The sequence below is a fragment of the Elgaria multicarinata genome, chromosome 18 (assembly GCF_023053635.1).
Source record: "Elgaria multicarinata webbii isolate HBS135686 ecotype San Diego chromosome 18, rElgMul1.1.pri, whole genome shotgun sequence".
Taxonomy (NCBI): Eukaryota; Metazoa; Chordata; class Lepidosauria; order Squamata; family Anguidae; genus Elgaria; species Elgaria multicarinata.
Window position 1 is genome coordinate 2,217,345 of NC_086188.1, and position 23,172 is coordinate 2,240,516.

Below are 23,172 nucleotides of genomic sequence, written 5' to 3' on the forward strand. Positions count from 1 at the left end.
TTCATTATCTTTTCATGAAGGCCATGCTCAGCCACCATTGCTAACTTGCGGCTTTCTAGAGGCAATAGAGATACTCAGAGGGAGAGGGGCACACACAGGTGAGATGACAGCTGTGTGTGAGGGCCCCTTCAGGCGCTGTCACCACACAAAAGGACTGGGTGGCAGGCCTGGCATTGTGCAACGGCAGAGCTGCGCGGCTGCGAACTCCCACTTATAACAGAGAGAACAGAAGGTCAACTTGGTGTGAGGCCATCTCTCTCGCACGCGGGCACGCTTTCTCTCCCTGAGTGGTACATCTAAAGCTGTTGGCACTATTGGGCCTCCTCTGGTTTTGTCTGCAGCTTTGGCGCGCCCAGAATAGCTCACGTGGAAAGGCGATGAGGAAGCAGCAACTGCACCGGAGAGATAAGACGAGGGAAACAACTCCTGCTTGCCAAGGTGGCCGGCTGGGCCTTGGGTTTGCTTTCTGCTCTTGCCTTGCCGATCCAGACCAGGATGCAGCCAAAGGTGCAGGATGAGACGGGATCGTCCCCAGGCCCCAGACAGCTGAACATTTCCCCGTGGGCTGTGTCTGCTCATCCCATGAGGACTCCCGTCTGCCTCGGATGGTCAAATGTCCTACTTTATAGAAGACAGTTCTCCCGTTTTGGACATCTGACAGAGGATGTCAGATGTCCAAAAATGGGAAGTGTCCCCCAGTTTGAAGATCCAAGGCCCGTAGAGAGTCAAAGAACCAACCACAACCATAAGGGAGAAGAGTAGCCGGGCCCTCAAAGCTGCCCACCCACAGTTAGCATCCAAGCAGCAGCCTGTGAACACAGGTCACCTACGTCTTCTCCACTGTGATGAGGAGTCTTGTGTTCCTATTTATTGAATAGTTATTCCCTCCCAGATTGGTTTTTCACTGGGCGAGGAGGGGGGGATTTGCACTAATGATCAATGTGAATGTCAGCGTGACTGCCCTAAGAGGAGAAGAAAACCCAGGAAGGGAGTTTGAGGCGAGAGAAGAGTTACCTTAGTTACCCCAGGGCCTCCAGAGAAGAAGAACGTTGAAGTTCACACATATTGGTTTGTAACCAGTCGATTCTTAGGTTGTGGGTCTCAAGTATAATCTCTGCATCTTAATGCTTTCTTTCCCTTTGATTTCTAGGCAGAGTTTTCTTGTTCTGCTGCTGCTGCAATGAATGGAGGTTTGTTGAACAAAGTTCATAGTCATCACTTTACACCTGGGGAGTCCCTGGATCCGTCTCCATTCTTTCGCTGAAAAAGGCAATCCTGCCCCTGCCATTCAGGAGATGCATCGGAAGCGAACAACCCCGTCAGACTAAAAGCCGTCCAGGGAAGCCGCATGAACCGATCAGCTTTCAAACGGCTCTTGAAGTACGTCGCTCCCCTGAACATGATCCCTTCGTCGACGGAGTCCTTTGGCCACCTTCTAGGGGAACATTAACCGGAGACAAAGAAAATGGCTCCAAAGTAGAATGATGTTTTGAGAAAGTGCCACCTTTTCTCAGAGCGAGTCTGATATCTGAAATCAGATAGCTGAGTCTTGGCCTGGGGGACCATCTATAGAATGGTGAGGTATTTGTGTGTGTGTGTGTGCAAGTCAAAGACAGAATGCCAAGTGGAATATCTGATCTCTTGAAACGCTACATTGGAGCCATTGACAGTTGAACTGGGTGTGCCTTCTGTTTCGTCTTGGCTAGTAACCCTTATTTCTTTCACCAGCTTGGAAATTCATTTGCTGCTTCTTGTTTTGCGGATTTGTGCCCGGTCAAGGAATGGAATGAGATTGGCATGGCCAAGCTCTTGCTAAAGTTCCAAAGGTATTTTCGGCGGAAACCCATCCGGTTCTTCACGTTGATCGCCCTCTACCTGACCGCCGGAAGCTTAGTGTTCCTCCACGCTGGCTTCTCCGGAGAGACGAGAGTCTCAGGGAATGTACCCAACATCAACAATGGTGCTGGTGTTGGGACCGAATCCCAGTATTTGGGAACGCTACAACTTGGCAGGGAATTTAAAGAAGTGCCAGAATCTTTGACAACAGCCCGGAGGTATGGGACCTGGTTTAAGAACCCTTCCAAGGACACACCCGGGAGGAGCAAAGTAGGAGATTATGGTGGCGCATGGAGTAGAGCTCTCAAGGGGAGGAACATCCGAGAGAAGGAGGAAGACAAAGGTAACATTTCTTTTGATGTATAAGGGAGGCAAATAGAGTGTTGTGATTCAGAATGCAATGGGAATGTTATCCATGGAATCCTAAACTCCAAAAGGCGTACATATTGTGTTCGTATTAGGGCTGCACTAAAGATTATCCAATTTTGACTTGTGTTTTTTTTAAAAAAAGTAACGATCAAGTCAGGCATTTAGTATCAGCGCTTGTTTTCATTCTTTTTTGCCCATTCAGCTTTTGCTTTGTCACCATCATTCATGGGCTCTTGGCAAGTGCCCTGGCCCTTGTCTACCTACCTTGGACACCGTTCTTGCTTGGAACATCTTGCCATGTTGCATGGCAGGGGATCCAGAGAGGCGGCATGCATTGGGGAGGTAACTCAATATTCCAATTTTCCACTAATGGTGTGCATCTAAATGAGCTCAGTTGAGGTATGATGCAACACCAGAAGCCCAGCCATAATACACTCCCCTTCATTTTGCTTGGCTGGTGGCATCTTTTGACTGGTGACTTATGGGGCTGTCTGCGGAGTGCTTAGCATCTCTGAAGGCCTCATTTACTCTACCTGACAAGACACTTATTTCTGCAGAGGAGAAGATCTGTGCTTCGGTGCTGTTTCATTTATTACCAGGTGGAAGGGGCCCAGTGGGTCCTTGAATATCCTGACACCATCATCCACACCACCCTCATTCGTACATGGTAGCAAATCACAACACGCTTTCCCAAATTCAGAAAAATTGCCAGATTTTGGTTTTTTTTAATTTGTTTTTGGAACACGTACAAAGTTTAGATGAGAGTCAGAAAAGGGGGAAGAGTCCGACGACTTGAAAACAGGTTGTGCTTTAGGCAGCTCGTATGGCACGATCAATGGGAATAAGATATTTTCTGGGCCTCTGATATGCTATCACAACTTAAATCTGGAATATAGGAAGTTAGACCACCGTTCCATCTGACTCAGAGTTGTCTACACCAGAGGTCTTGAACCTCTTTCAGATCATAGCCAAATTCAAAGCTCTTGGGGGTGGGGATGCATTCCAGTGGTGGGGGGAGTCAAAGGCAAAAGGTATTCTCCCTCCCTTCTCACATTAGAATCATAAAATAGCAGAGTTGGAAGGGGCCTTTAAGGCCATCGAGTCCAACCCCCTGCTCAATGCAGGAATCCACCTATAGAATCATAGAATATCCAAAGTTGCTAGGCACACCAGATGGGTAGCATGTTCCCATGCTGCCTCCCAAACAGCATCACAATTCCCTTCCCGGTGAGGTTGTCGTGCTCTGAGAACAGAGGGAAACTCATTTCGGGGAAGCACATTCGGCCATGCTCGTTAGTTTAATTTGAATTGACATCCGGAGAATTTCTACCAGATGGCAAGTGGGAATCAACTGTCAGAGACTGTACAGGCGGCCCTTGCGTTGCCAGCCATATGCAAGGTGTCCGCCGCAATTAACCTCTGAGAGGAGGGCTCCTCGTTCCTAATGACGCTGACGACGAGTGGCCCGGGGATATCAGAGCACCATTGGATGCAAGCGGGCGGCGTCTGTCGCTGACACGCCGGCTTTCCTCCGTCGACTCTTGCCAAAGGTGGCAAACAGCGGCACATCCGTTCCTGCTCCGTGCATTTGATCTCCGGTCCATTTACAGGAGAGCTGGGTCGGAAAGCGGCCTGGGTCGTGTCCTTCCGCAAGGAGGGAATGCCAAAACTACGTCTCTGGGGAAGCGCAAGATAATGTGGCCACGGGCCCAGGGGAGACGAGTGATTTGCCCTTTTAAATGGTGCAATGATGGCAGAGTTTTTTCTGAGCCCTCTCATCCACATAGCAAGATGTTTTAGACTGAGTGTTGAGTAAGGCAGGTAGCTCTGATTTCAGTGGGGTGTTAAATCCGCCCTGGGTTTCAGTCAGAGCCAGTCAGGAGCTGTCCAAGGTGTGGAAGCCTTAAAGTATTAAGGCCTTAAAGTATTTTGGACTGGCTTGGTCTCGAATGGGCAATTAAGGGCTCAATCCTATGCCTGTTTAGACAGAAAAAAGCCCTACTGCTGACTGGAGAATTCTGGGAGTTGTAGGACTTCTTTCTGTCTGAACATGCATAGGGTTGCATCCTCAGACCCATTTGCTTTATCAAAGATCTGCTCCAGGTGGAGATAGGACCTGAGAGAACTGGTTTCTTGACTTGGAGATCAAGTGCTGGGAAAAGAATCTCCTGGAGAATATTGACGGTCTTATGTGGTTTAGAGTCACGTTACGTCCCTCTCTTTGCTGCTCTCATGCAAACTCAGGTCTCTCCCACAAAGTCCAACGTGCTCACTCCTACAATGTCCTTTATCAGCGCCTCCTAATGAATTGGGTATTATGCTCTGTCCTGCGGCTCTTTGGTGGGTGAAGGGGTGTGGGTGTGAAAGACAGAGATAGACAGACAGACAAGACGGATCAACCGAGCTGCCTGCATTTTGAGGCTCTCTTTGGGGGCCGCAGCCGCAGAGACGGTCATGATGGCTGCCTGCACTTCAAAATGTCCCACTGCGCCACTGCAGCTAAAGCCAGATTTTGCGCATCCTTCAGTTTTCATTCGATTGCAGAGGAAGGCTGAGGCGTTAGATCAAAGCCTTCCCAGGTTAGGTGGGCTTTAAGGAGGGATTTGAAGGCAAGAGGCAAACCTGGCGACTCCGAGACTTGGGGCCGCCTTCCTTTACAAATCGCGGCGGACGGAGGTTTCTTTTCCGTTTGTGTGTATTGCAAAGGCAGAGGAACACCCGGTGGGTTTTCTGTGCCGACGGTGGCTGGCGCCGTAAATCAAAGGAACTTCAGTATGCAGGAGAGCGCGCTCAGCCTTCGCACCTCGCCTCTGGCGAAACTGGGCTGTCACTGTGATGGATGGTTCCCTGGACAGGGAGTGGAGCTTTTCAGGGAGGGAGACAGAGCGAGAGTAAGAGAAGGAAAAAGAGAGAGAGAGAGATGGATGTGTGTGTGTGGGGGGGTGAATTTGGGGCTTGCTGCTCTGCAAAGACCATTGTGCTTGTAACACTTGCAGTGGCAGCAGCATCGATGTGACTTTTTTTTTTTACATGCAGAGGAGATGGCTTGGGGGGGGTGAAGAGAAGGGGGCAAAAGAAATCCCTATGGGGAATGGCACACCCAGTCGTAAGGGGACAGTGAGACTGCCCAGATGGGGAAGGAATACTCTCGCACACAGCCCTGGATCATTGCTGATTTCTGTGGGGTTATTTATTTATTTGGGTATGCTCTTCACAGGATGGAGGCAGCAAGAGCCTGAATTCCACTGGAGTCGTTGCTGACCTCTGCGAGGGAGACAGGGGGCAAGGGCACCCGTCCCCAAATCTGACATCTTTAGCCTTCGGTTGGTCTTCTATACATTTAAAGCAGTCCTAAATAGAGGAAGAGCAGGATGGATGGATGGATGGATGGATGGAGAAGAGGGTGTTTCATTTAACTCCCTCTCTCATCCAGCATTCCCAAACAGGGCCAGAGAACGGGCACCTCCAGACAGGTGCTTTGGAATGGCCTCCCCGTAGCCGGCTCCCCACCTTCTGTCTGTCACCGGGACAATGCGGTTAAACGTAGGCAACCGTTGGATTCCACTGGCAAATCCATCTTGGGCTTCCAGGCAAGTCTATCTTGTCACGCAGCGAGAGATTTGGCTGCGTCGCAAACCTCCAGCAGCCATTGGCCGAGCTTCTCTGATGTCACACACAGGGGAGGCAGGCAGAAAGGTTTCTCTGGCTGCCATTGGCTGAGATTGCTGTGAGGCGGGGTGGTGGTGGTGGTGTTGAAGCAAAGAAGAGAGGAAAACTGTGTGAGGCCTCTAATTACTCATGGCCAGTAGCAGGGGCCGGGCAAAACGTCCCTGCTGAAGCCCCTCTTAAAAACAATAAGTTACGGGTGCTTGCCTATGCGTGTTTTTGCAGGGCTAGCTGTAGGACTTCCTTCTGTCTAAACATGCCTAGGGTTGTGCCTTCAGTTAGTTTTCACCTTTTTTGGGGGTGGGGGCACTCCATAGAATCATAAAATAGCAGAGTTGGAAGGGGCCTACAAGGCCATCTAGTCCAACCCCCTGCTCAATGCAGGAATCCACCCTAAAGCATCCCTGACAGATGCTTGTCCAGCTGCCTCTTGAAGGCCTCTAGTGTGGGAGAGCCCACCACCTCCCTAGGGAACTGATTCCCTTGTCATACTGCTCTAACAGTCAGGAAGTTTTTCCTGATGTCCAGCTGGAATCTGGCTTCCTGTAACTTGAGCCCGTTATTCCACGTCCTGCACTCTGGGATGTTCGAGAAGAGATCCTGGCTGAGTCCTGGTTGGACTCGATGGCCTTGTAGGGCCCTTCCAACTCTACTATTCTATGATTCTATGGAGTGCCCCCACCCCCAAAAAGGTGAAAACTAACTGAAGGCAGTGCTGAACAGCTTTTGTCTGCCATCTTGGTTTCCCCCACAAGCCCCTGGAAGTTGAGTCGTTCCAGGGCATTGTGGGAAGGGAAAAACAGCTGCTGTCACAAAACCTGGGAGGCCTCCCTGGAGACTGTCATGTCGTGTGTGTGTGCATCAGTGGCCACCTTCTGACGCCCCCCCCCAGGTAATGATTTAGAAGAACTCAATTTTGGGGGCATTATAAAGTGGTTCAAAAGGTAGGGGGGTATGACGCCAGCCCTGTGCAGTTGGACCGGGACGTATTAAAGCATGCAAACGATTTTCATTTGCTGATTGTGCCTCAATCTCAGCCACCTTTTCTTTGCAGCGTTTTGCAGCCCTGTGCTGCCCAAATGCTCAGCTGCAATGCTTGGCTCCTTGCCCCATCCCAAGGCTGCTTATCCAGTGTGTGAGTCTCACCAGAACACACACACACACACACTCACACTGCAAAGCAGCAACAACCCAAAGTTGTGTTAATTTGGCAAGATGCATCCTCAAAGTGGAAGAGGGAAGTGTGCATACAGCGCAGAAATCTGCAGCAAGGAAGGCGGCCAAGGTGGCCTCTTTTGCGGAGGACTGCCCTTGCTTTTGAAGGCAGCCTCTATTTGACGGTCAGTCCAGTTCAAGAATCATCCGGAGGAAGAGGACCTTGAAACTGCCCACCCACCACACCTGGACACGTCACCTGGTCACAGTCTCCCCCCTGCTACGAGAGATGGAGCCTATCTCAATTTAAATTATAATAATTCATTCCAAATTTGCATTCATACACATAGATTTGCACGTGGGAATTCATGCAAACCGGCATGAATTCTTTTGGGGGGCGATTCACAAGAGCGCCCCCTAATAGAAAGGGGATAAGGACATGAAAAGCTCAGCTGATTTGGGGTTCAGAACCAGGGACTGAGCCCAGTCTGTCGAGGAGAGGTCAGGGGAGAAACCTGGCATGGAACCTCCCGGAATCTGCTCCACTCAGTGGGTGATATTTCTGCAGCTACCTGCCTTGGGCAATTTCTGTCCTAATCAGAAAAGCTGCAGGTCTCTTGTCAGACCATATTAATAGGCATAGCCTTAATAGATTCCTGAGCAGCTCCCCACCCGGCACTCAATGTCCTCCGCCCCAATCCCCCACCGCGCACTCTTAATAGGCGTAAGAAATGGCAGCAGCTACAGTTCACTGAACAAACCGTCTGCACGGCTCAAGTTGCTTTCCCACAGGCTCCCATGGTGACCTTTATTGAGTTTGGGGAGGGGGGGAGCTGGAGACAGCAAGGCGTTTGCTGGTGAGCTGCAATGTCAAGGGTCAAAGGGAGGCCTGGACGGGCCCCTGACGAGGGCCCACAGCACCAGAAGGGCCCCATGGACCAGACCTGCTGCTCCTCTTTCCTACTACAGCCTGCTTGTTCACCTGCCTCTTTGGCCCAGACAATGGTGGTCGTTGTGAGAAGAAGGAGCAGGAGGTGGTACGGCCTACTCACTCCCTGGCTCATAGAATAGAATCATAGAGCAGTAGAGTTGGAAAGGGCCTGAAAGGCCATCGGCGCTCTGCCTGTCAAGCACGCAAGTGGGAGGAAAGGGGAGGAAGTGGAGGAGAACCAAGAGCAGCTGATGATGATGCCGATGAGAAGGTGGACTCCACGGAGGGTGCCTTGCCTTTGGGCCTTCAGAAACCCAGAGCCCAAAATGGCTGTGTTGGTTTCATAGACAGTCCTCCCGGAGGGCAGAGGTACACGCTACTTTGCATGCTTTTGTCCAACAGCCAAGATGAGGCTGGTCCAAGCAGTGGAACTCAGCTCCCTCAGGGAGACTCTTTAGGAGACCTGCTGCTAAGATCATCTTCTTGGCTCGCCGCTCTGACCATGTTACTCCACTTCTGAAATCTCTTCACTGGCTTCCGATTCACCTCAGAATCCAATAAAAACTTCTCCTGTTGACCTACAAAGCTTTTCACAGTCTAGCTCCTTCCTCTCTTTCCTCTCTCATCTCACCCTATTGCCCCGCTCGTGCTCTTCGCTCCTCTGATGCCATGTTTCTCACCTGCCCAAGGGTCTCTACTTCTCTTGCTCGGCTTTGTCCATTTTCTTCCGCTGCCCCTTATGCCTGGAACGCTCTTCCAGAACATTTGAGAACTACAAGTTCAATCGCAGTTTTTAAAGCTCAGCTAAAAACAATTCTTTTTTTCTAAAGCTTTTAGAACTTGATTTTGATCTGACTTTTATACTGTTAGTTTTACTTTCCCCTGTGCCTGCTTGGTGCATTCTCTTCCCCTCCTTATTGTTTTATTATGATTTTATTAGAATGTAAGCCTATGCGGCAGGGTTTTGCTGTTTTACTGTTTTACTCTGTACAGCACCATGTACACTGATGGTGCTATATAAATAAATAAATAAATAATAACCTGTAAACCCATCAAGTTCCACCCTGGCTCCAGTCTCTGACCTGCCATTTCCCCTTAAGCTGCACCCCCAGACTGGATAGATCCTGCACTGCCTCGCCCACTACATCAGCCAGCCATATTTGCTGACCGTTTTGCTCCATTCCTGAGGCTGAGCCTCAATCGCTCTCGAACCGCCAACCTCTTTCAAAGCAACATCGTTTCGCTCAGCAACTACCCTCTGGGCGCATCCCTGGGAGTGGGTGGGTGGATCAGGCGAGGGGTTTGCAGTAAAAAAAAATCACTAGGGTGAGAGAGAGAAGGGGGATGTAGCTGATGAAGTTCCTCTCCATCATCCCTGGTCGTCCTTAGACTGGCCCTGATGCCACACAGGAGAAGACCGCTCAAATTTCTGCACATTTCTGAACCAGCCCTGCTGTAGGCTATGGGGGAAATTTGAGCAACTGTGGAAATGTGCACAAATTTGGGGTTTTTTGAGCAACCTTTCTGTTCAATCGCTGTTAGTTTTAAGCAGTTTTCCCGTCTGCGCAAAACTAGCAGCGATGGCGAACATAAATCCGGTGCAAGACAAGCGGCGAAATGATGTCTGGAGAACTTGGGCGGGCCCGAGCATGGCTTGTTCACCCAACCCTACTCGGAAGTCATGTTTTAAAAAGCGCAAAGACCACGGCGCGATTACAGACGTGTCGGGAATCCAAAAGCATTGCATTCCACATCCCCCGTGCCAAAGGAGGAGAAGGCACCGTATTTTGGCAGATGTCTGCTGGCGGGCAAGTTGTACATAACAATGGAGAATTTATTTCCCGAAGGTCTTACAAGGATTCCTTTTTCTTTCTTTTTTTTGGGGAAAGAAGTGCAGAAATGCCTGAGCTCTCCCCGGGCGCTGGGATGGTTGTGCTAAAGACCATGTTGTTCCCTGTAATCCATTTAGAGCAGCCTTCTCCGTGACTTCTCTGGGTAGCAAACGAGACAGCTCCTGCCGGAGAGACGATGTTGTGTCGGGAGTCAGGAGCCTGCAACCCCACCCCCCACCCCCACCCCCACCGGAGACCCACGGCACTTTGCAGCAAGGCCAGGCCGGCACGAGACAGTTGGCTTCCGCAAGGGGCTCATGGCCGCTTGGATTATACACAGCTTCATAGCCGCCCTGAAGGGCGTGGCCAGGGTGACACGGTACTTAGAAGCAGGGGTCCCCGGACTTTTTGAGTCGGCGGAAGCATTTGGAAATATGAGAGGGTGTTGTGGGCACTTTCACAAAATGGCTGCCATGGAAGGGGGCTGGGCCATTCATAAAACGGCTGCCATGCTTTTAGGAGGCTTTTATGATGGTTTTAACAGTGTGTGCTATTTTTTATTCAGTATTTTCTGTATTTTATGATTGCTGTTGTTCCCTGCCTTGATCCAATCAGAGAGGCGGGTAATAAATACATAAATAAATAATAAAAGAGAAGTCACTTGCCCAAGACGTGACGGCGGTGGAAGCCTGAGATCCAAAACAAAACACTGGTGCTGGAGGCAGGTCCTTTGTTCTGCAACAAGACAGTCATGCTATTTTTAATATATAGGATATTAAATAAAAACCAGAAGGATCATAGAACAGTAGAGTTGGAAGGGGCCTATGAGGCCATGGAGTCCAACCCCCTGCTCAATAGAGATGGGATTGTGGGTGCATTGATGCCCATGGGTGCCATGTTAGAGATCCAGTGGATCCAGTAACATCCAGGATCAAATTCCTACTCTGCCATGAACCTCGTAGTCATTTGCTCAGCTTTTTCTGCCTCCCGGGGTTGTTGCGAGAATAAGATGGGTCTGTGGGGGGGGGGGGTGAGAGAACTATACTATCTGATCTGATTTCATTTTGGGGAGGGGGGAATAAAAGTGTAATATGGAAATCGTTGCTTTGATTATTTCCCGTGCAGTCCCTGCGCACGGCCCTGACGTCTGCGGGGTGGCCACGCCTGTCTCTACATGAGCCATTTGATGTCTTTCTTTCTTTCTTTCTTTCTTTCTCTTTGTAAGGATGGATTTTCATGCTTTCCCCCTTTTCCCCAGCAAAATACATTGGCTGTTACGTAGACAACACGCACCGGAGAGCTCTCCGCGGAGTGTCCTTCTTTGACTACAAAAAAATGACATTGTTCCGTTGCCAGGACAACTGTGCCGAACGGTAGGGTGCCATAACGAACACGGGGACTTCATTAATTCCGAGGCATCAAGTGTATTTCTCTCCTGTCAGCTCGGGCGGGTTGACTCTCTCCCCATGGTTGTTTTTCTTCCTCCCTCGCACCCTTCGAGCCCAACAGTTTTGAAAGATCCAATTTTTCTCACTTCGGGAACGCCGAGGCTTCATTTGCAATGGAAATGACCTTCTGAACGAGGCTAGAACCGAGGAGCCAGAGTTATATATTGCAGCGCTCGTGGTCTGGCAAGAGAAATTGGCTCCCGCCATCGGGGAGGGGGAACGGGGTTGCTTGGCCCTTTCACGCCAGCCGGCAGGAGCAGGAGAGAATTTGGCCCGCTGCAGAAAGATGGTTACATAGACAAGGCCCTCGGTCCAGAGACCCTGAGGCCTTATTTTACAGACAGAAATTGTGATGGATTGATTGGCAATGATATTGACTGGCTGAGAGTAGGAGGAGAACTGTAAGAGCCCCTCTGGGCATACAACACACACACACAGAGAGAGAGAGAGAGAGAGAGAGAGAGAGAGAGAGAGAGAGAGAGACTCCTTCCAGCCAGCACATGACCTTTCAGTGTGCTAAACAAGGCCTGGAGTCAGGGCTGGTCTGGAACAAGAGTTATTCAGCATCTGGTAGCAAATTCTTCAGGACCTGGGAGAGCTCCCAAGGAAGGCAGACGTTGATCCGTCAACACCCACAGATCAACCGAGCCCTTAGATAAGGAGACGAGACCAGCATTTTGAGCAGAGTTATTTAGAGCAAAATACAAAGGCAGCCATAAGTAAAATGCCAAAACCCAGCTAGCATAACATCTTTATTAGGCTGGCTAAAAGATCACAAAATATGTGCACGTTTTCGTGATCTCCAGATCTCTTCATCTGGCAAAACGTTACAAAAAGCGATGGGAGAGACAGAGACTGACTTGAGGTTGCAGTCAGTTTGCAGGCATTCAAATTGGCCTCTGACAGGAGATGGGATGGTTGCAGGTTTCGGTGCATAAGACCCCTAGGAAGATGAAAGCCTTGGATGGCCCTGCCTTCTTGAGCAATCTTTCGGAGGAGAGGGGATGCCGTCGGGTGTCCAGTGGGTGAATTCAGAGGCTTCATTCAAACCGCTTGGACTAAGATGAGATTGAAATCCCCCCCCAACTCCATTTCACTGCCCCATTTTTAGGTGGCAAAATGGGGGAGGGGATTTTGAGGTTATTCTAGGATAGGGACAAAGCTGGGGTGGGTGGGTTTGAAACTCACCAGCAGTAGATCACTCTTCCTGGAGACCACCAACAGCTGGCCAATTTTTTTTTTTTTACCCAGAATTCCCCATCAGGAGAATGCCCCATCATTAAATGTCCTATAGGGGTTCTGGAGATGTTGTTGTTGATGATGATGATGATGATGACGATGATGATGAAAGTCAAAGCCTACAATGACAACAACACAAAATTCTGGGGGGAAAGGACGTGGTGAGACCCATCTCTGAGAAACTCTTGCTGAATTTCTCTTCCCTCTGGAGAAATCCAGTTAAATGGTTCCTTCCCCCCTGCCTCCCACACCCATTCCTTTACACACACACACACACACACACACACACACACACACACACACGGTAGAGATTTCAAGGGGCCATTTTCACCCCACTCCTGCTCTGGTTTTCTCAACTAGGTGACCCCGCCGCCCATGTTTTTGCCACCTGTTGGAGCTCTCTGACTCTTTGACGTATGGCTTCACCCCAAAGACACACATCACACTTGCCTGCCTGCCCCCATCTGCCGCATGCACAACCTGCCTTGTCTTTAAGTAATGGGTCCGTCCCTCGCTCCATGATCTATAAGATGAGCAGAGATCTTTTCTCCTGAGGAGTAATGCTTCCCCCTGTCCGCGCCGTGTAAATCATTTCCTAAGAGGTGTCATCAGTAAACACACTCCGGCCTGCTTCTCCCTCAGAGGACATAACACGAGGAAGAATTTCAGGCGGTGCTCCTGTAGGAACAATTGCTCGAGACAGCTAACTATGACTAATAATAATCATAGAATAGTATAGTTGGATGGGGCCTCTGAGGCCATCGAGTCCAACCCCCTGCTCAATGCAGGAATCCACCCTAAAGCATCCCTGACAGATGGTTGTCCAGCTGCCTCTTGAATGCCTCCAGTGTGGGAGAGCCCACCACCTCCCTAGGTAGCTGGTTCCATTGTTGTACTGCTCTAACAGCCAGGAGGTTTTTCCTGATGTCCAGCCAGAATCTGGCTTCCTTTAACTTGAGCCCGTTATTTCGTGTCCTGCACTCTGGGAGGATTGAGAAGAGATCCTGGCCCTCCTCTGTGTGACAACCTTTCAAGTATTTGAAGAGTGCTATCCTGTCTCCCCTCAGCCTTCTCTTCTCCAGGCTAAGCATGTTTAAATGTTTCTTGTAGGGGGAAAATACACCAAACTCCCTGCAGATAGAAAGTGAGCGTGTAAAGAACAGGGGTTTTAGACTGTTCTGTGCTGAAAGCATTTAAACACGCGCTCCCCTGCCACCTGTATTCTGAAGGGGTACAGTCCAACGAAGTTTGCACGAGTCCTAATATATCATTCAGCATGTATTCAACTTCAGAGAAGTCAGGTCCAGAAATGGAATCTGGGACATGCAAACCCGTCCAATGAATTGTGCTCTCTGTCTCACCAGGGGTTACCTCTACGCGGGGCTGGAGTTTGGGGCGGAATGCTACTGCGGGCACAAAATCCAGGCCGCCAACGTCAGCGACGCCGAGTGCAACATGGAGTGTAAGGGAGAAAGGAGCAACATTTGCGGCGGCGTGAACCGGCTCTCCATCTACCGCCTGGAGCTGGCCCAAGAGTCTGCGCGGAGGTGTAAGTAGTACTACTCACCCAGGTGGGATCAAGTACTGGGGTGATCCATAGAAACAGATCAGAAGGGAGCGAGTGGAGGCGGCGGTGAGAACGCCGGAGCCACAGCCCTTGGGAGGAGTTTGCGATTTCCCCAAGGACTGACGCCTTGCCCTAATTCCAGGGGTGTCCCAGCTCTTTCACTCCGAGGGCCAAACTGCATTTTTGAGAAGGTCTCAGGGCCCACAGTCTAGTGGTGGGCGGGGCCAAAAAGGGGGCAGGGCTAAAAATGCCAGCACGTTGTAGCTCAAAGCTCTTACTACTCGGGATTAATCCTTAGGAGAGGAATTTCAAGCTTTTAGAACGAGGGCAGGGAAGATGCAAATACTGGGAAGCCAGGAAAGGATCTTGTGGGGAAAGGGGAAGAGCCTTCTGGGGAATCCCGTCAGGCCAAATGGGGAACCCAAGTGGCCTGGGTTTGGCCCCCAGGCCTGCGGTTCAAAACCCCCGCCCACCCAAGTCAGACTAAAGGGCTCTCTGGCTTAGCAATGGGTTCTCCAGCTGCCCCTGGGAAGCCGGTCACAGCAGTGAAATTATTCCCCTCTTGTTTCTCCCCAGCATCTGGTACTCAGACACAGGCCTACTGCTCCTAGACATGGAAGTTCCATCCTTACCGTCCACAGTAGCCATGGCTTGATCGGAACTCCACAAATTGGTCTGATCCTTCTTTAAAGCCGGAATAAAAATAGCCAAAGACAAGGGTGGAACCAAGTAATCTTCTACAATAATGTTATTAGTAAAAGTTTTATTAAAGTGCCAGGTGCCTCAACGGAGGTCTCTTGGAGGTCATGAGCAGAGCCCGGGGTTCACGAGCGGTTTGACCACAGCATTCAGTGCCTCTGGTCATGGAGGTTCTGCTTGGGCTCAGGCTTCCTCAACCTGGGGCGCTCCAGATGTGTTGGACTGCATCTCCCAGAATGCCCCAGCCTGCAGTCCAACACATCTGGAGCGCCCCAGGTTGAGGAAGGCTGTGCTTGGCCATCATGGCTTGAGATGTCAGACAGACCACAATGGAATCAAATGATTCCACGGCAGACCGGGTTTTCCCATGTCACGTGGGTTTTGTGGATTTGCAGACTGACTTTTTTACTCTCTGGAATTTTACACAAATTTAGTATTAGAAAAATATGTAAAAACAACCAAACCAAAAAAACAACCGAACCCTACTGGCAGAAAATGACCATTTCCTCTACAGGTTAAAAGATGAAAATGCATATTTGGGGGAAAGATTTGCACGTTTTTGGAAGTGCGAATTTGCACAAAAGTGAATTTGTGCAAATGCGAATTTTCACAAATTCAGGAAATTGGGAAAAAAAATCTTTCTGTCCATGAGCGGAGGATGGAACAAAAGACACTTGATAATCTATGAAATGCAGACAGAATGAATTTTGCAAAGTCTGTATGCCCCTAATCATGGAGACCTTCAAAGACCAGTTCCCCACGAGTTTGCTTCATTCATGTTCAATGCCATATGAATCAGTGGCCATCCTCACACCTTAAAGCAGTTATGTCCTGCTTTAATAACACAGGGTTATTAAAATCTATATTTAACACAGAAGGAGATAGTTGTGGTGCTAAAATAAATACACCGCCTACTGACTGCCCTCAAAAACCCTGCCCAAATGGAAAGGCTTTTTCACATCTCACTTTAAATATGCTCAAGCTAAGGTTTTGGCAAACCTCCATGGGCAAGCAGCTCCGTCAAGGAGGGAACAGTGCCAAGAATGCCACTCTGGGTGTTGTTGAAGCTCAAAACAGGAGTGGTGGTGGAAGATTTTGCTAAGAAACCGGTTTGGGTCAGTGATGGGACCAGAACGTGCGTGGGTCCCTTGGAAAATCAGAAAGAGATCAAATGGAAGAGAGGTAGAACATCTTTACATTTAAAAGAAAAAAGATGGAATGTATTTCTGGGTGAACACATCAAGAAAAAGCAGGATTCTGACGCCTACGTGTGTTTACTTTATATAATTTTGCATAACTTATTCTGATTTTGTCATCCATGGGTGGGTGGGTGGCAGGCCTACAGGCACCACCCCCATCCTCACTGGAAGTGCTGTACAACCTCTCCTTCACTACTAGCAAAAACCAAGATTTGTCGATGCATTTTCATAAGGACTAGAAACACGTGTGTGCTGCCCTAAACGCAAAGCGGAGGTTCTTAGGATAATACAATACAATACAATTTCATGCTTGCGAGATAAAGGCCATGAAAATATGGATTGTACACAGCCCAGTATATCGGGGTCTGCACCGACTTGAATTTAGGGATGCTTTGAGTGACCAGGGGCCAGGAAAAGTGATATGAAAGGGGGGGTGTGGGGTGACACCCCATTGAGTACTCTGTATTGGAAGATGAAGTGTAATGTAGCCTGTGGATATGGGGGGGGGGGAGAGGAATTGTGTGCGTAAAAGGAAGAAAAAGGTGCCGGAACGCCGTTAATGAGTTCGAAATGGCTTTTTGATCTGTTCTTGACTCTCTCAGGCTTTGCTATACCTTGCTGCTCATTCTGTATTCATTGCATTCCTCTCTGCCTTCAGTAGTTAAGAGGCTGGGCCAGTGTGGCTCATTAGCAGGTACTTAAATGTCAAAGGCGGAGAGAAGGATCCAGCCAGGCAGGTGAACAGAACACTTATGTGGAGGGCGGGACACCTAGGCGGACCATCCCGCACAGAAGCCAGCAGAGAGGTCGAATCACAAGCCTGCAAGGTGGATCACAAATGGATCATAACAAGCTGGGGAGCAGGACAGTTCAAAGCGACTGAAAAATCATAATCGAAAATGTCATAATCTAGATTTTTGTGTGGATTAAAGAATATATGTCTCAGATTGATGTGGAAACAGAATGAAAGAGACTTCTGGGCAAACTCAAGCAAAAATGACAAAAATTGGGAATTGATGGCTCACCTCTAGCCAATCAGGGATCACCCGATCATGCGATCCCTGATTGGCTAGGATTGTGACGGCAGACACGATCTTATGCACATTGACCTGGAAGTAGAATTCACTTCAGAGTGAACAAGCGCAAGGCCACGCTGTAATTGAAGGAAAAGTAGTTGCACAAATGATATAATAATAATAATAATAATAATAATAATAATAATAATAATAATATATTTATTTGTTACCCGCCTCTCCCTCTGGATTGAGGCGGGGTACAACACAAATGCAGACACCATAAAATACATATAACTAATTAAAATATTTAAAACTAATACATTATTAAAAGTCTCCCTTCTCTTAGACCTTTTTTTTAAAAAAAACAGAAACAACCCAAAACATCACTTCTAACTTTAAAAAATCGAAACAGGAATTCATTGCGTGCAACTTTAACCTACAGTCATGATCACAAAGTTGGTGGCCATCGGACATTCCTTTTAGCTTTTGATTTGTGCACAGTTCCAGCGAACTGTAAACTTGGGTACCGATTTAATCCTTGGAGAGGGAGAGAGAAAGGAAACGCACTGAGAGGGAGATCAATACAATGGAATTGCAGTTTGGCACAAGAGTGGTGAAACAGTAGCAACAGCAGCGTGTTTAAAAAAATTGTTCCAGACGCAAGTGACAGATACAATTTTTCAAATGGCAGCAATAAGAGTTCCCGTGCCTTCACGGATTATATGTAAGAGTTCCCACGACTTCATGAATGATAGTGATGGGATACATTAAAGAAACCAGAGACCCAAAATATGGAACGGAGTTGATTTTCAGTGTATTAATAACAGTAAGAATGTTATTATGACCCCAAAAATAGAAATCAAACCTTTCTCTCTTAATCCATCAATCGATCAATAAATCCTGGCTGTTATTTTTGTTTATTAATTTTTTTTAAAAAAAAAAACCTCCCCAAAATGAACTGTGTGTTAAGTACAGGGAGGGTGGGTTGGATTGGACGGTACCTCATCCTGAGACAGATCCATGTAGTTCAGTAATGCCTACACTGACTGGCAGCAGTGGATCCCCAGCGTTTCAAGCAGAATTTTTATCTTGCCCTACCTGGAGAGGCCAGGGATTGAACCTGCGACCTTCTGCATGCAGATGTAGGTACCCTGTTACACTTCCCCATATAACCAGCTGCAGCTAGCTCAGTATGTGTCCTAACCCCAAATGGAAGCTTCTTTCCTTAAATATGCTTCAGTATATTTAAAGTGCTGTGCCAAGGATTATGGGAAGGGGGGATGGCTTTAGTGGGCAGAGCCCTCCATTTCCCAGGGTGGAGTTAAGGTCTGGGGGTGGAGCCCAGGGCAGAAAGCATCTTAGTGGTATGCGTTTGCGATCTGCTTGTGGTCAAGGAGTCCGGCATGGAGACATCAGGGGTATTTAGAGGCCAGGATGACTGGCCCATGTACCTTGAAGGTCAGTGGCCCAGCTGGGGGACCCCCAACTTTTTTTTGAGAATTTAAGGGTTAATGACCCAAGAGGGGTTGTGGTCATCTCTTTATGGCCGGGGTTGGGGGGGGGCTGCAACTAGAAGGGGGAAACTGCAGAGGAGAGAATCGTTGTGTGGCCTTGGGTGGGTGGGTGTTGCTAAGGAAACACTCCTCTGCAGCTCTTGGGCAAACTGGGCTGGGTGGTTCTTTGGGTCCTGTCCGAAAGGTTAAAAGGTTGTCCCACAGAGGAGGGCCAGGATCTCTTCTCGATCCTCCCAGAATGCAGGACACGGAATAACGGGCTGAAGTTACAGGAAGTCAGATTCCAGCTGGACATCAGGAAAAACTTCCTGACTGTTAGAGCAGTACGACAATGGAAGCAGTGACCTAGGGAGGTTGTGGGCTCTCCCACGCTAGAGGCCTTCAAGAGGCAGCTGGACAACCCTCTGTCAGGGATGCTTTAGGGTGGATTCCTGCATTGAGCAGGAGGTTGGACTCGATGGCCTTGTAGGCCCCTTCCAACTCTACTATTCTATGAGAGCTCCATCTCAGGGAACCTCATTCCAAGTCTCTTTGGGAAATGCGCAGCCTCGCTTCCCCCCTCACACTGCTCCCCATCGCCTGACTGTGACGTCCCGAGCCCCCTCACCCTTAACCGTCTCCCCTTCCTCTCCTCTCCCCCTTAGATGGCAGCGCCATTTTCCGTGGATGCTTCCGACGGCCGGAGAACATCTCCTTGGCTTTGCCGGCCAGCGGAGTCATGACAAACATGTCTGTGGACCGATGCGTCGACTTCTGCATGGGGAAAGTAGGTCTGCCCTGCCTGCAACGTCCACGCACGGGGTACTAACACTCCACCGTGCTCCGGAGCGGCCTTCCCCCAACCTTGGTCCCCCCAGAGGGCTTCCGAAGCTGTGCCCAGTTTAGAGATTTCCGCCGCTGAGAAATCCAAATCTTTTAGGGCTTGCTGGATTTCTGCAGCTCCCTCGGCTTTCATTTGCCAGCTGAACTGTGGGTTTTCCTGGGATTTTTGAAAAAAAAAAAGTTATTTGCCTCAATGGACATTCATACAAATATTGGCTTCCATTGGAGCAAATTTTGGCTGCAATTGGCACAAATTTGTACACATGTCTATTTCAGGGTGGGGGAGAAAGAAAAAAGAGACGGAAAATCCGCCAGCTGGCCCGACTCGTTGGACCAGTTGCCGGAAGTCGGAACGGAGTCCGGGGGTCCGAGCCGACGAAAGTTCATCACGTTCCATCTCCCAACCAGCTTCCTCCAACGTCTTTTCTGCCTCCAAGGGGAAAGAAAGAGGGACCCCATAGCAGGGTGTTGTTGTGGGTGCTGAACGTGGGAGCTGCTGGCCGACCAGCTTCAAAGGGTCCTCCGCTTGGATTCCTCTGGATCGAGAACAGCCGGCTTCCTGTTTTTGGAGAAGGGGCAGTGAACGCATGGAACGTGTGGTGCCAGAGGGTGTACCTTGAAAAGGGGGAACTAGCACACAAAGAAAACACGCTCGTGTGAATTAACGGGCAATGCATCCCCCAAAGGTTCTCCATAGGGAAAATGTTTGCCCTGCACCCTAAAAGAAACCCTTTTATTTTATTTTATTTACAGTATTTATATTCCGCCCCCCATTCAAAATTTCGGAGCAGGAGACAAGATAAAATAAAAAAACAGAATAAAAACACATTCAAATAGATCTTTTGCCCAATTGGAGATGTGTGTGCAGCTTAGCTTGGCTGTTCAGTGGCAAAGCTGTTCAGCAGCACTCTTTACATGCTCCATGGTGCTCTGCCTTGGCTATTGCTTTACATCAAGTCTGCCAGCTCCTCTCCCAGCCCATGGCTCTCCTAGCACCCCCCATGCTCAATGCTATGTAAATTTTGCATATTCCAAAGCGGATCCCTTGCAGGTCAGAGGTCTACGGCCTGCTGTGGCCTGGCTACCATGTCCGTGGGCCGTCCTGATCATCAGAATTACATTATTCAATCATCCCATTTATTTGTTCTCCAGCCCTTCTTCAAAGGCGCTCAAGGCAGCCAGCATGGAGCGTATCCCGCTTTGTGCTCACAACAACCCTGTGAGGTAGATCAGAGTGAGAGATGGAAAGTGGCTGACTGCCCCCCAGTGAACTCCATCACTGAGTGGAGACTCGAACCCAGCTCTCCACAACCTGGCCCAATCCCTCCCCCCCCCACTTGACTGCACTAGTTCTTGAAGCCAGGGAGTGAGGACCTTCCCTCTGTTCCTCCCTGCAGGAATACCCCCTCGCGGCGCTAGCAGGAACCTCCTGCCACTGTGGCTTTCCCACCACGCTCTTCACCTTGCACGAGCGGGAAGACGAGCAGCTCTGTGCCCAGAAATGCAGCGGGGAAGAGTTCGAAAGCTGCGGCACCGCCCAGTATTTCATCGTGTACCAGACCCAAGTGCAAGGTAGGTGGGGGCCGGCCAGCTCGCGCCATAACCGAACACGGCAGAACCGTAAAACCACGCCCTGCCCAAATGGCTTCCGATCTAGAAATGCCCACCTAACATTTTAATGAAATTTAAAAGGTTAAACTTTAAATTGAAAAAAAAGGGGGGGGGTAAGGAAAGGGCAAGAGTAGAACCCAGTTTTCAAGGAGAAATACCAAAAGCTTTAGAAAAAAGAAAAGTTTTCAATTGAGCTTTAAAAACCGAGATTGAAGGAGCAGTCTGCAGACAGAAGGACTTCCAGATCCCAGCAGCTCTTCCCAGGAGTAGGAAAGCTTTCTTTCTTTCTTTCTTTCTTTCTTTCTTTCTTTCTTTCTTTCTTTCTTTCTTTCTTTCTTTCTTTCTTTCTTTGATATATTCACTCAGGGCAACTTACAATAAAAACGCACATCAACATCCAAAATACTAAATGATACAAACGCAGCAGAATGAAACCGTCAATAAAACGGGGATGAGAACTTGTGCCCCCCCGATCTTGTCGGACAACAACTCCCATACGCCCCAGCCTGCGTGGCCAATGGCCATTTGGAGGTCACCAGGTTGGGGGAGGCTGAGATCGATAAGGAAATACGGGAGACACCCTGGGCCTGTTCAGACAACACGCTAAGCCACGGTTAGGCCATTAACCCCCTTTCAGCAAATGGTTAGTGAGTGTGATTAAACCGTGGTTATGTAGCCACCAGGGTTGGAAAGGGTTCACACGACACACTGAGCCATCATGTTTAGCTCAAAACCTAGCTTAGCATGAGTCAATGAGACGTCAGGGCCCCTGGATTCTGAGCTCCTGGCTAACCCGTGACGATGTCTTCATCTGTCCGCAGACAACCGGTGTATGGACAGGAGGTTTTTAACGGCTCGGGCCAAACAGTTTGTGGCTCTTGCGAGCTTTCCCGGGGCGGGGAACACTTGGGCTCGGCACCTCATTGAGCTCGCCACCGGCTTCTACACCGGCAGCTACTACTTCGATGGCTCTCTGTACAACAAAGGTAAGGCCGGCGTTTTCCCAAGGGGCGGAGATGGGTTTTTAAATTTTATTTTCAGGGGTCTGAGACCGCTTGCCCTCTGTGAATAGGAATCCAGGCTGTGTGGGGCCATAGTAACACAGGGGGAAAAGGATGTTTCACAATCCTAACGGTTTCATCAGCTTCAATGTAACTCTTAATTCAGATTATGTCAAGGGCAGGGGAGGCTGGTGGGTCTGAGATCAGTGGGGCGGTGAATCCGTTTTCATGCAGCGTTTAAAGAAAAACAATTGTAAACTGATGCAGAAATGGGAATGGCTGAATGTAGGGCAGGTGAGAAGCCTGACTGATTTGTCTATCTTTACTCCACCTGTGCGGCAAAATCTAAGATGGGCTCCAGTGAGCTCCAATCCTCGTGTTGCATAAATTATGCCTAATCCGAGTGTATCCAAGTCCAATATCGAAACACTCACGAAAGATCACAGGGAAGGCATTGGGCTCTAAACGTTTATTCTCGAGAATAGGTGATGACCTGGCGCTCATGCAGCAAAGGCAGGGTCACACGGCGCTGAGGCAGGACAACAGCCTATATACTTCCATGCAGTGGTCAGAAGGGGAATTGCAGCTGAAGTTGCCATGTCCTTTGCTTCTGTAGCCCCTCCCTTACTGATGATGCGGCTAGGGGGCAGTCCTAAGGACTTGGCTGGGTTTGACTGGTCAGTTTCATTTGAAACTGACCTATGGTGTTGTCCGGGCAGTTAATCAGTGGAGTGTATTCGGCAGGATTAACTCAATCAATATCGTCTGGCAAGAAAGGAGCTTGGAAGTTGCTGACGTGCCACTTGCATGGGGGTAAATGGAGTTTGTACTGAGGGACATCCGGCTACTCCTCCTCGGCTTAGGCGCCCATTCACCTTTTCCAGGTGTCCTCAGGTGGGCTCCTGGTGGGATGTCCTAGAGGGGGTGCAGGTGTGTGTGCTTGCATGTACATGTGTGCGGACATGTGTCCCACAGAGGAGGGCCAGGATCTCTTCTCGATCCTCCCAGAGTTCAGGACACGGAATCATGGGCTCAAGTTAAAGGAAGCCAGATTCCGGCTGGACATCAGGACAAACTTCCTGACTGTTAGAGCAGTACGACAATGGAACCAGTTCCCTAGGGAGGTTGTGGGCTCTTCCACACTGGAGGCCTTCAAGAGGCAGCTGGACAACCCTCTGTCAGGGATGCTTTAGGGTGGATTCCTGCATTGAGCAGGGGGTTGGACTCGATGGCCTTGTAGTCCCCTTCCAACTCTGCTATTCTATGA

At 49.3% G+C, this 23,172-nt stretch overlaps 1 protein-coding gene across 1 annotated transcript in view; it reads left to right on the forward strand.

Annotated features, from left to right (window-relative positions):
- The first annotated feature begins 1,715 nt into the window (after positions 1 to 1,715).
- WSCD2 (WSC domain containing 2) overlaps positions 1,716 to 23,172 on the forward strand; it is a 28,530-nt gene continuing 7,073 nt past the window's right edge. Inside the window, exons 1-6 of the mRNA XM_063143808.1 lie at positions 1,716 to 2,179; positions 11,048 to 11,162; positions 13,841 to 14,025; positions 19,116 to 19,237; positions 20,691 to 20,865; positions 21,726 to 21,890. Of these exons, the coding sequence (XP_062999878.1) occupies positions 1,798 to 2,179; positions 11,048 to 11,162; positions 13,841 to 14,025; positions 19,116 to 19,237; positions 20,691 to 20,865; positions 21,726 to 21,890 (1,144 nt within the window). The 5' untranslated portion in view covers positions 1,716 to 1,797. The remainder of the gene's footprint in view (positions 2,180 to 11,047; positions 11,163 to 13,840; positions 14,026 to 19,115; positions 19,238 to 20,690; positions 20,866 to 21,725; positions 21,891 to 23,172) is intronic.